At 37.6% G+C, this 12,615-nt stretch overlaps 1 protein-coding gene across 2 annotated transcripts in view; it reads right to left on the reverse strand.

Annotated features, from left to right (window-relative positions):
• Positions 1–12,615, reverse strand: part of LOC120512253 (BMP/retinoic acid-inducible neural-specific protein 3) — a 197,632-nt gene that overhangs the window by 45,348 nt on the left and 139,669 nt on the right. For both annotated transcript variants that reach the window (XM_039730325.1, XM_039730326.1), the window contains exons 5-6: positions 12,091–12,196; positions 10,506–10,742 (exon numbers count right to left, since the gene is read on the reverse strand). In XM_039730325.1, coding sequence (XP_039586259.1) covers positions 10,506–10,742; positions 12,091–12,196 — 343 coding nt within the window. The remainder of the gene's footprint in view (positions 1–10,505; positions 10,743–12,090; positions 12,197–12,615) is intronic.

The raw sequence follows: 12,615 nt of genomic DNA on the forward strand, positions 1-12,615 counted from the left end.
CACATTTCCTACAATGGAGCAACATGTTTCTTATTGCAATCTAAATATGACCTTGACAGCAAGTTGCCTTTTCAGAAACCAAAAAGCCAGACTCCACAGCTGCCTCTGTAAGTCCCAGCATTTGAAGGGCATTCCCTTCATCCTGTCAGGTTTGATTTTGGTTCATTACTCCTTAAAATGTTTCTATCCCTGCCCTTCTAAGGGATGCTCCTTGGAAGTCACAGTAAGCTTTCAAGAAACATGTCTCAAAAATTTATCTATGTGTTATTTTAGATTTTTTTTGGTAAACATTTTTATAACTCCAGTGTGGTTTAGAAGTAGTCCTGTATCATGGATGGCCCAAAGTCCTTTATTATCTTTCTACAGAACTATAAATTCACTTAATGCATAAGACATATTCCCTATGGGCAGATATAGATATAACCTCTGTCAGTCCAAAATTTACCTCAGTTGAACATGCTGGCAACTCCTAGAGTTTGAAAACTAGGTAGGGTAAATAAACATGTAATGATTCACAGGAGGATAAAGGAGGGAAGAGAATGAGTGAAACTGAAAAATGTTCTTGGAAAACACATTGAAGTAAATAAGCAGTGTTAAGCTGTTCCAGGAGAAGATTTAAGAAGCTATGAATCAGAACAGACAACACTGCCCTAGAAGAAAAGAGAGGCCACAGAGTGACATCACTCTTAATAAAGAAAGCCCAAAGCTGCCAAGGCAGATTGGAATTCCACCAAGAACGAGGGGATTTTGTCACTAGCTTTGAAGGGAATTACATTATGTCCTGTACATGGTGGACATAAGTAGAATTATATTAGATCAAGCCTTCTGCTCCTCCTCTTATTACAATGTCATCACAGTGTTTGAAGCATCTCAGAGCGCAGTGCCACGTAAAACTTTAATAAGTTGATTTGCCAGGTGCAGCAGGAGCTGTATAATGCTTTTAGTTTTGGAACAGGGGCAATTATATCAGCTGCACCATAATTTCTGAAGTAGGACAGGAACAATTTAGACACTGACCCTCCAAAGACATTATGCACATCCCACCTGTTCATTTTATTAAAACAGTGGCACCTCCACAGGAGTGGAAGAGCTGGGAGGGGAGCGTTGGTCACAGAAGGGATGGCAGCTTGGTGTATCTGCTCATGTTATTGATTAAACTTCCTGACAACCACAGAGGGAAGTTAATTACTGGGAGGCAAATTAACACCCCTGCAAGATAATAGAGAAAACAATAATTGTATTAAGAACTCAGGGGGCTAAGTTTTCCTGGCCCTGAGCCTGAGGCTGTAAGCCGTGCTTTAAAGCAAACCACCGCTCCACTGCTCAGGGGCAAATAGTTTGAACCATATTGATTGAAGTCTTTATTCTCAGTGATTAAAAAGCACCTTCAGCTGCCAGTGAGTCAGTTCAGACTGTTCACAAGGAGTCTTTCAATTAAGATTTCAACTGGGACTCACTTTGCATGGCAATGGGTCTGTCCTGGTCAGCAGAGAGAGACAGACTGTGCACAGTGACCCAGGCACATCTGGGATGGGCTCTGTGCAAGGACCCTTGCCCCAAACCCACCAAAACAAAGCTTTTCAGACAGCAAGGATAGATTGTAACTTCTATAAACTGAAGAAATCCTCCAGCATTCAGTTTGAATTCCAGATTTCATTTTTAGTCCCATTTTGCATGCATTTTAATTTAATCACTGCAGCTGGAAAAGCAGGAATATGTCACTGAACTAAGAGAGGACTTCCAGTGCAAACTGCCTTCACTACCAATGATGGAGTGGGCCTAGGAATTTATAGTCTGTCTGTGATGCCAAGTGAAACCTTGTCATCTTGTGATGTTATTTAGGATTTGAAATCTCAGCGCTGAGTCTGAGAATCAGTCTGGGCATCTTTTTCCCATTATAAATGCAATAAGTTTCTTCTGATCAGAGTGTACAACATCTCTGTTTAAACTGACATTTCCAAATTATGCCTGCAGTTACCTTCTGCCCTTTTACTTCCTTTTAGTAATTTGAAACAGGTATAAATGAGACATTTGGTTCATATTTTAAAATGTCTGTCTTAGAATGTAGTTTCTCTTTGAGGGATTTTTGTTGGCCTTTTTTTTTGGGGGGGGGGAACTTTTCTGGGCTTTTCTGGGGTGGCTGTTTTCTCTCCTTCTGTAGCAAAAGAACCATATCAAACACTATAAATGCCAAGATAATTTTTAGCTAGAGATTAAATGACAGCCTGAATTTTTTTAAGACAGCATCACTGTAACACAGGAGTTATTGAGGGCATTTTTTAGCTCTTTAGGTGGTCATTATCACTGCTGGTAAGAAGGAAGAAGGCTGGGACCCAGGTCAGTGTCTCCATGATGTCAAACCACAAGCTTGGCTGCTGGGAAGAATTATCTTTTTTACTTGTCAGCCAGGTGGCTTTGATTTGGATGCAGTGAGGCAATAAAAAGGAATCCCATGGTGTCCTCTTCTGCTAAAGCAGTTTTAAGAAAGTATTTGTGCCACAGGAATAGCAAAAATCTGAGCCTTATTGAGGTGGCAAACAAAATTACACTTGATTTTTCTGACTAGAGAGAGGGATTTTTAAGATTAAATTTCACAGGCTGAATGCAGATTTGCTACAGCTTTTCTGGAGTTGTCCATCAGGAAGAACATGACAGCAAGAGTTTAAAATGCTTGTCTGATGAAGAGGAGGAGAAATACTGTTCCACTGGTCGCATTCCTTAATGCACTGCCAGCAAATATCAATATAATCCATAATTAAGATTATTCCAGAGCAACAGTGTATGAAATGGTGAAAAAGCTAGTGCATATCTGATGGTACAGACTTCTTGTGCCCTGTGTCTGTATGTTGTGATTCACATTTAATTTTGAAGATTTGAATTTGTCTTTGGCTCTCCTCATAATGTATTCTGTACATCACAGAAGGTTTCTGTCTTCAGCACTGGACAGTCTATTCAAATTTATTTACATTACTTTTTTCTAGCTTGAAATTTAGTCTATTCAAATCTAAGTTAAAGATATAACTTTATATTTTGTTTAACTGCCTGGGTTTGCACCTGCTTTCTCAAAGCATCAATATATTTTTAGCCAGTTAAGTAAGTCCAGCTGTATCTGTTACTTTTTGATTGCTACAAAAAAATTGATGAAAAAGTAACTCAACAGATGTATCACTCTTTATTGCTATGTGCTCAGCATCGAGGAGTATCTACATGCAAGAATTATGACTATAATTTGCTTTTCTAAGAAGTACTAAGAGATTTGTGTAGATTTTGAGATCAAATATGACCACTTGCTATGGTTGGGTGTATTGATTGACTGTTGGACTGTCTCTGATGTTGGGACAGTCTCGGAATTCCTGTTTTGCAGCTTTTTTACACCCTCAGCAATCACAAAGGCAGTGCTGTCCATCTGTAACAAACACATGGGGCTGGCAGGGAGTGTAAGGAATTCTCCCCTGAGCACCTGCAATGTTCATTTCCAGCTTTGATTTTCCTGTATTTTACAACAGTTTTCAGCCTGGCTATTGGAAACAACTTTCACTGTGAAAACAGGGATCAAAATACTCCACAAGTGGAAAGTTTTGAAGCCAGGAGTGAGGGCAGGGTCCTGTTTTATACAGACAGAGTGTGACCACAAAGGGTTGGTCAATCTTCTGTTGTGCTTGGCTTTCCTAAGCCAGTGCTTAGTGGAAAGAGCCTTTCTTGTTCCAAAATTGGCTTTTTACAGCATGGGCTTACTTCATTTGGGAAAATATGAGGTGAAGGAGAAGCGAGTGTTAGGAAAGTGTATCAGCAGAATATGGTGATTTTCCACATTTTGCAGTTTTGAAAATGGAGACATAAATTCATGGCACTATTAAATGGATAATTCTTTAAATCTCACTGCAGATTATGGAATGCTGGAGATGATCTTTCCTATTACTTTCTGTAGGTTTTGCATAAAAGTAATTATACAGGATGCAAATGCTACCCCTCAAAAAATAATGAAATGGTTGGACTTCCTCATCTTCAGTATTACTGATTTTTAATTCAGTAATAAGCTTATAACCTCCTCTATTAGAATCCACTTTCTCCAACCCTTTAAATCCAATTCTTTTATACAAGGGATTTTGGGAACATCATTAATTCTATCACTGTAAAGAAAGGGAAAAATATAATTGAACTGAGGAGCACAACTCCAAAGTCTCCAAAGCAATCTCTGCTGAGCAAACAAAAAAACTTTGTTAACATCTATGCAGTACTATGTATTAACTGAGGTTCAGACCTCATTTTCAGGTGAACCTTTCCAAACTGCATTTTTTCAGATGATTTTAAGTCTCTACATGTAAAGGGTAACCAATGCTCAATAGCAAGACATCCCAGAGTTATTAGGGAATTATGGAATGCATTAGACATGAAATCCAAATCCAATGAAACCAGGGATTTAAGAATAGCTTGCACCAGCAATTCATTTCTGTTAGTATTTGCAATCAAAGCAGTGATGGTGGATGGATGGACAATGAAAAATAGTTTCAGCAAATATTAATGTGAAAGTTAATATCAATTTACTTTGGCTGTACTTTCATCACTTGCACTTTCTGGGATACTGAAATTTACCTTTTGAATTATCTCTGTAAAGCAGATACAGAAGTGACCAGAAAAATCAAACTCGACATTTTGAGAAGTTGTTTGTCATTTAAAGCTGTAGACAGATGCACTTCAAAATATTTGCAAGGTGACTTTTGATTAATTCTGTCTGTGTCCAACCTGTCTGTTGGAGTGAGCAGTGTTTGTGTTCTGTGGTCAAACCCTTCAGGGGCCTCCATAGTTCTGGTTCTGCTCCTCTAAAGCTTCTGTGGACATTCAAGTCAAATTCCTGAAGTAAATGGACTACAGATTGTTTAAAAAAAGTTAACTTCCTCAAACCCTTCAAATGATTCACACATTTTGCACATATTTCAGTGCTTCACTGAATCACCCTTGAGCCCAGCTGTGACAGGCAAATTTCTGTCCAGTTTGTGGTGGGCGTGCTCTTTCCTTCCATCTCAGCTGGTATTTAAACTAAATGTTTAAGAGAATGAGTTTGGTGTTTCAAAGTTACTTTGAAATTAGGTATCACAATATTTATTGTACATCTCCTGATCCCATGCTTTCCAAGGATATATTCCAAAAGGGATTTTGTTGCCTTCAAAGGGGGAAAAAATCCATTGCTCAGCATATTGTGAAATATGCAGAGAGAAGGCAACAAGCTGCCATTGCATGAAGTGAAATGTGAAAATAAATGCTTGATGGAAGATTTTACTTTCATATTTCCAGGAGGTCTCATAAATGTTAATGATAAAGAAATTATGAAAAACACAATTTTGCAATTTTCTATTTTTTGAGCCGCATTATCATCCATGTCCTTATTTATTTTGATAGCCTTTTTAATTCTGAAAGATGAAATTACTACAGGAACTGCTACAATTTTTTTTCCATGTCAATGACCAGATCACCTTAAAAGAAAATTGCTGTCATTTAAATTGTTTAAATGGAGTGTTCAGATTTCCAAAGATACTCAGCAGCCAACCACACCAAGATTATGGCACAGGCACTATGTGATCATGTTCTTATCCTTGTTGTCAGAATCCAGAGCCTGAGGATGGTTTTGTGGATGGTTTTGACTTTCCTATGTTTTAGAGCAGTGGATCATGATCTCTGGAACCTGCTAAATTGCCATTCAGTGTTGTATGTCAGAATTAGTTCATTTGTATATTAATTCTTTAACACTCTCAAAATCTTCCCAAACCAGTGATCTGTAACAGAGTAAATTTTTTATCTGCACCATCCTCAACACTGCTTCAACCATAAGCTGTGGAAGTCCCACCTACTTCCACAATGTTAGAATTTTTTCAAGGAATATTTGACATTCTTTATTGGGGGAAACAAATAACATCCAAGTGCTTAGTTCAAACCTTTTTCCTGAAGTAGAAAGGTGGAGTTCTCTGAGTTGAGGTAGGAAAAGCACCTGGACAAGAAGGTGCTCCTGTATTAATATTAAAGGGGAACAAGAAAACTGGCAATATTCCTCACTGAAAAGGTGAGGAGGGCTGCAGGGACACTCGAGAAGATTGCACAGCCTGGGATCTCAGGGAAACTGAGTGACCTGTGAAAGGAGCAAGTCAAACTGCATCACCAATTTGTTTGTTGTTTTTAGTTGTCCTTTCAGGCTACAAAATCCAGTGAAAGGCTATTTCCATGCACATCAGGAGAGGTAAATGGAGCCCTGCTTGATTCCATTAGATATTTTTAGTGTCAGTAGTAAGAGCACAGCTTCTTGGAATGATAGTCTCAAGGAGCACTTTGCTTACACAGTAATTCAGCCAAACGCCTCAAGAAGTTAATGAAATTTGTTAATAAAGGTTGAACAGCTTTCATATGGATTTTTGATAAAGAAACAGCTGCTCCTTTTCTTGGGTAGTAGTAGAGTCTGGAGGCCACAAGATCTGATAAAGGATAAGCAGATGGTTCAGAGTAAACAATTTGAAGAAGCTCTTGTAATTTTTTTAAGATCTTGGTACATAACCTGACACTAAGAGGTTATACAAACTTCATTGAGCTAATGGTGATCAAATATTTATTGCTGGAGGGCAGCTAGAGAAATGAAAAAGGCAGCCAAATTTACTGAGAGATAAATAACATACTGCTGCACATCCTCCAAAAAGGGATTTGAGTAGTTAAAAAGTGCCAGAAGAGCCTGGGTGAAATGCAGCCTGCACATGAGGATAAACAGCACTTTGTGACCTGGGATGTGCTTGGTCATGTAACCTACAAGAGCCAGAGGGGCTCAATGAGAATTGCCACTACCAGCAGGCCCAGACTGCAGACTAGAGTCTTCCTGTGTGGAAACCAGGGCAATTCTTTGATCAAAGAATGGCTGAGGTGGGGAAGAACCCCTGGTCCAAACTCTTGCTGAAGCAAGGCCACCTAGACCCAGCTGCCCAGGACCATGGCCAGTTAACCTCAGAACTCCAGGAAAGGAGGCTCCACAACCTCCCTGGGCAAACTGTGCCAGCACTAGATCATCCTCAGTGACCTAGAACCTCCTGTATTCCAGTTTCTGCCCATTTCCCTTTGTCCTGTCACTGTGCACCACTGAAAAGACTTTTGCTCTGTCCTCTTGGCACCCTCCCTTCAGGTTTTTATACATCGTCCCTGAGCCTTCTCTTCTCCAGCCCCAGCCCTCTCATCCTTCCTTCAAAAAAAAACATTCCTCAGTTGTTTTATCTTGAACAGACAGGAGGAGAGATAACACAGAGAATAAACAAACCATCATAAATGGAATATTTACTTCTTCCTCTTTAAACTAAATCCTGCCCACTGTGAATGGCCTCAAGTGAACTCAGTAAGTCTTACTTATATACTTATTAGGGGACAAGACTTGTTTCTGGAGTCAGAAGACTGGTTTGTAACATCTCAACTAAGAAAGGGTTTAGAAGCAGAAAGGTAAAAACTAATTCTCTCGTATTTACCTTTAGTTGACTCTGGAGTTCACAGTGTCATAGAAGGGAATTCATTAGTTCATTAATTCCTCTGCCATTAATAGTAGCTATATGGGCCAACAGTGACTGCTCTGGATTATTTTGCCCTTGCTGCTCAGACTGAAATTACTACATAATCTGGCCTCCTTTCTAGTGAATTTATTTTTTATTATAAATAGATTAGAATAAAGCAACATACTGTTATCTCAGAAGCTGACTTCCACAGATTTAGACAAAGACTTAGCAGTTTTCTGGTTTTTCTTAATAAAGGTCACTTTTGTTCCCAGAATGTGCCATTAACATGGATCAGATCACACTGATATTTGTTAGTAATTTTTCATTATGGAAATATTGCTCAAGCTCCAAATGTTTCAGAATATGTCTCATTGGTTATAAATTGTTATATATATATATGGATTTATAAATTATATATATTTATTTTATATATTTATAAAGATGTATAATTTTTAAAAATATATCTATTTTTATATATATATATCTATATAGCAGTGTGGCTGGAAATGCTTACAGATCATATGTGACAGCACTGGAAGAGCTGCTCAGTGGTAATATATGATTTATATGAGGTTGGCTTCTCAATGACTAAGTTATCAATCAAAAATTCCCATGCCAACTCTTTCTCAAGAGCAGACCCATACAAGGTTACCTATCTCACCTTCCTATGAACATCTTTATGCAAAACACTTTGTGAGATAAAAGCAGAAATATTAGAAGCCACCTCTGAGTTGTGGAAGTCATGCTTGGTATATTTATTAGATTAAAAATGATTTAAATATTTCAAGGGCTAAAGAGAGGAGTGTGGCATATGTCTTAATGATGTTAATAACCTAAATTTCACACTTCTTAGTAACCACACCTACTAGCAATTACCAAATTGACAGATATATGTGAAGTTGGCATTTTAGTGATTCACCCAGCAGAGCTAAAGAGTCTTTTAAAAGCCCAGAATTTAACTCTTACCAATTTTCCCCTGACATTCATGTCACAGACCTGAGCATAGGACTAGAAATGTAGCTGACAATGATTCAAACTCATAATTAACTTGATGTCCATTATATAGCTCGCTGTAAGAACCCTCCACAGACCCAGATGTGTGTGTTCTTCCAGCTTGACTAAAATTGCTGTTAAGTAGGTGCCTGCAAAGGACATTTTTCAGGCACTGAACAGTGTCACAGCCCATTCAGATAGGACAAAATATGGCAAAATATGTGTCCCTCTGAAGAGTCAGTATATTTGCCCAAGTTTGCAAAATAGTAGATGATAGCATGGCTTCACAAATAATTAAAGGTGTCCAAATAGTCATTGAAAAAATGCACTCAAATGTACACAAAACCAATACATCAATTAATGCTTCTACGGTCAGAGAAGTCTGTGATCCTCCAATGAAAAATATTAAGAAATATTGGTTAGAAATATTATTATTGTTAAGTGATGTCCTCCTGCTAAATGTGAGAATGGAGATAGAAAAGGAGCCTCAGATCTCCTAAACAGACTCAGATAAAAAATAGCATCAAGTTAAAAATGACAACAAATGACATTTTAACAGAAACAGGGTCTCTTGAAATTATCAGTTCTCTTGAGCTGACGAATCAGTCTTTAAAAATAAAACAAGAAATATAAAAATGGGTGTATCTAAAGCACTGTTCATTCACACTCTGTTACTGATATTTATTCTACCCTTCCCTTGACCACTGTATGGTCTTCCTCCTTTTCTCTTCCACTGATTTGTTCTCTTTCCCCAACACAACTTGTTAGAACCTGGGATTTTTGTATTTTTTCTGACTTTTCTTTATCTCCCTCAATTCTTTTTTTTTCTCAACAATTTTTCCCAGGTCTGCTGAGCTCTCTTTACTTTTCCCACCATCTGGCTAGACAGCTGTTTCTCATAGCACTGAGCAAGTAGGTTGTGAAAACAGTTGTTCAGAAGCTGGTTTTACCTGTAGCTCCCATTCTCTGTGGGAAAGGAAGTTCCGATGTTCAGGACAGGTGAAATGATGTATGAAACTGTGGATTTTTTGGTCTTTGGTTTGTTTTGGGTTTTTTTTGTTAAGTTTGGGATTAAATTCGTGGGATGGTATTTTTTGTTTGGCTATAGATGTTTATTAGTTTTCATTTACAGTATAGTTTCACAAACTGTGAGTTCTATAGAATTGTATTTTAATAAACTAAAAATGGAGTGATATTTTTCTTTTTATAAGCTTTTTCAAGAAATTATACTTAAATTATTTTTATTTTTAACTCAAGAACTAATAACTTGTGGTTTGTAATGTGGATTTTTTTTTATTTAATTATGCAATACTACTTAAATCCATGAAGAAGAAGGTGAAGAAGAAGGACTAGTTGCTGTTTTAAAAATTCTGTCTTCTTTTATATGTATTACCATATTCTAAAACCTTAAGGTTTTTTACTATGTATTTAAACTATATATACTGTATATATAATATATATACTATACTATATACTATATATACACTATACTGTATATACTTTATATATATACTATATATATAAAAACTATATATATAAACTATATATATACTGTATATACTTCTAATATAACTATACACTAGTTACTGGTTTAAAACTTCTATCTTGTTATATATATTGTTGCTACTGTATTCTAAAACTTTAAACTCTAAGGTTTTTTACTATGTGATATTATATACTTCTATTATATACTTCTATTTAAACTACACACTTCAAATTTTAGTTCTATTATTTAATTTTGGAAGTTTTCTTCACAGTGTCAGGTTAAATGTAGTGTGTCCTTGGGGGTTATTTTTTGTCAGTGTAGAAAGTCTAAAATTCTTAATAATTAGGATTCTAACATGAAACAAACCTTGATGCACTAAGGAAAATTTAATATGGCACGATCGAGTTGCAAAAACATGGATGGGGCCAGTTGGAACCCAAACCATTCTATGAGATACAACCAAAGGGGGGGGGGGGGGAGTGGGAAATTCAATTTAAAAAACCAAAAAACCTCACCAGATTCTTCAAATTCACTGTTGTATGCATTCCAAGTCTCACTTATGCGGAGCAGGTTCTCTTCCATGGCTTGAATGTCCATGTAGGGACAGTTGCACTCGGGGAATTTGGGGCCACACTGACACCAGCAGTCATTGTCCTTGCAGATGAACTCCCCCTCCGAATTGCAGGCAATGTAGCTCAGAGCTGCCTGCACAAAGTGCTCTTGCAGGTACTCAGGAAGGATGACCTGAAGACCTGGAGGAAATGGAGGAAATATTTTGGTGTTAAACACAAAGGAACTTCTGGAGTTGAGCAGCTTCCCCAGCTCACCTAGCAAACAAACAAACAGTTATGAAAAACAAAACAATATGGGGTTTTTAGGATAATTTGTACATCTGTCCAGCATTTATTATGTCATGTATTTCCTTTCTTAATAATTATTTTCAGACATATTCCTCACATTTCCCTCTCAGCATGGAACATCCATCCACTAATAAGTAACTTGTATTCCTCAGACAGAGCATTTATTGTTTTAATCTTTCTAGGGGGATTGGGTAACATCAGCTTCTCCTTGCTGAGTGAACAGCAGCCAGAGCCTTGCAGCAGGAAATCACACAGCTGAATTATAATCCTGGTGCCAGCAATAATGCAGATTCTGAAAATGCTGATGAAGGGAAAGCAGCCCTGAGAGACAGAGTAAAGAGACAGCATAATCAGGAAAAGAGGTGTAAACATTTCCATCCAAAATTGGGCTTGTTTTCCATGTTTCCTTTGGCACAACAAGATGTAGCTTGTCTAAATAACTCATTATCTCCTGTGATTCTGTAGGGGCTAAGAAGGAAGAGTGAAATTGGGTTGGAAGAAATCTTTGAAATAAATAAAATTTGGCTGGTTATTTTTCTAGCATTGGTAGCAAATTGCTGTGTGACAGTCAATTGGATGTGAAGGGTAGGGCAACAAAACCTTGAGTAAGAAAATTCATTCTTAAATCTACTTCAGTTTTAGCATGGAAAGGGTGCAAAATCCAGCTCCTGTTGGGCTTCAAAAAACTCCTGCTACATGTGTTCCAAGTAATTTCTCATCATATCAATTGGGTATTTGGTGATAAAAGTTTTGGGGTTTTTTAAATTCCCAGGAGGAGGAGTGCTTTGACTCCTCCTGATTTAGACTATTTGAAAATGTATATCCTGTTTTTCTGGTGCAATTTTGGTGCAACAAGTGCAGGGGGTGTCAGCTACTGCTCAGTAAGTGCAAAGCAGGCTGAGCACACCAAATGTCACCCCCAGCTTGGTGGAATCTCTGGGAATTCAGGCTGTTCAAGAGGTGTGCCAGTGGATGCTAAATAGGGATGCAAAATGTTAACAGGGCTATTCAAATTATTTTCTGATGGCTGCAGAAATTGTTTCCATTTGAAAGGTACCACGAGGTGCTGACATTTCCTTCACTTTGGCTGGAATGCACCCACTGCACACACACACAGACACACACACACAAAAATTAGGAAAATGACCTTTTATGAGGTGGGAGAAAGAAAAAAAAAACAAATAGCGTGATAAATGTCACCCCGTTCCAAAAACAAATTAATGAAATTGCACCTACATACCTTGCAACTGAATCTTATTTTCAGGACTCTGAACCAGAACAGAGCTGACAGAATCTAGGTTGTCATAGTTACTGCAGCCGAGGGGACCCGTCCGTGTCTCTGTCACCTGGTGGGAAGGGAGAAGCACTCACTGGATTATCCAAAACAGACTGAGGAGGTCAGAAGATTGTTTCATAAAGTTTCCCCCTATTTCAGCCAGAAATACTTGTCAGACTTAGTTATGGTGACATAATTAAGAATTTATGAATATGCATAATTAAAAAATAATAATTTTATTGCCAAAAGGATAAGTGCAAATGTTTTAGCAGCAGCAAGTGCTGTTTGTACCACAGAGAATCCTTACAAACACCACACCATTACAATTCTGCACAAATACTACAGTAGTATAATGCTGGAGTGGTGTAATGCCACAACAACAGTCTAAACACAAGTTATTTTTCATAGCTGTGGGAATTACAATGAGTTTGCTAAATACTCAGTTTATAAAATAAAATATAAATACCAAGTTTATAAGAATGAGGACTG

Source organism: Passer montanus, unplaced genomic scaffold (assembly GCF_014805655.1).
Source record: "Passer montanus isolate IOZ18808 unplaced genomic scaffold, ASM1480565v1 scaffold71, whole genome shotgun sequence".
Lineage (NCBI taxonomy): Eukaryota > Metazoa > Chordata > Aves > Passeriformes > Passeridae > Passer > Passer montanus.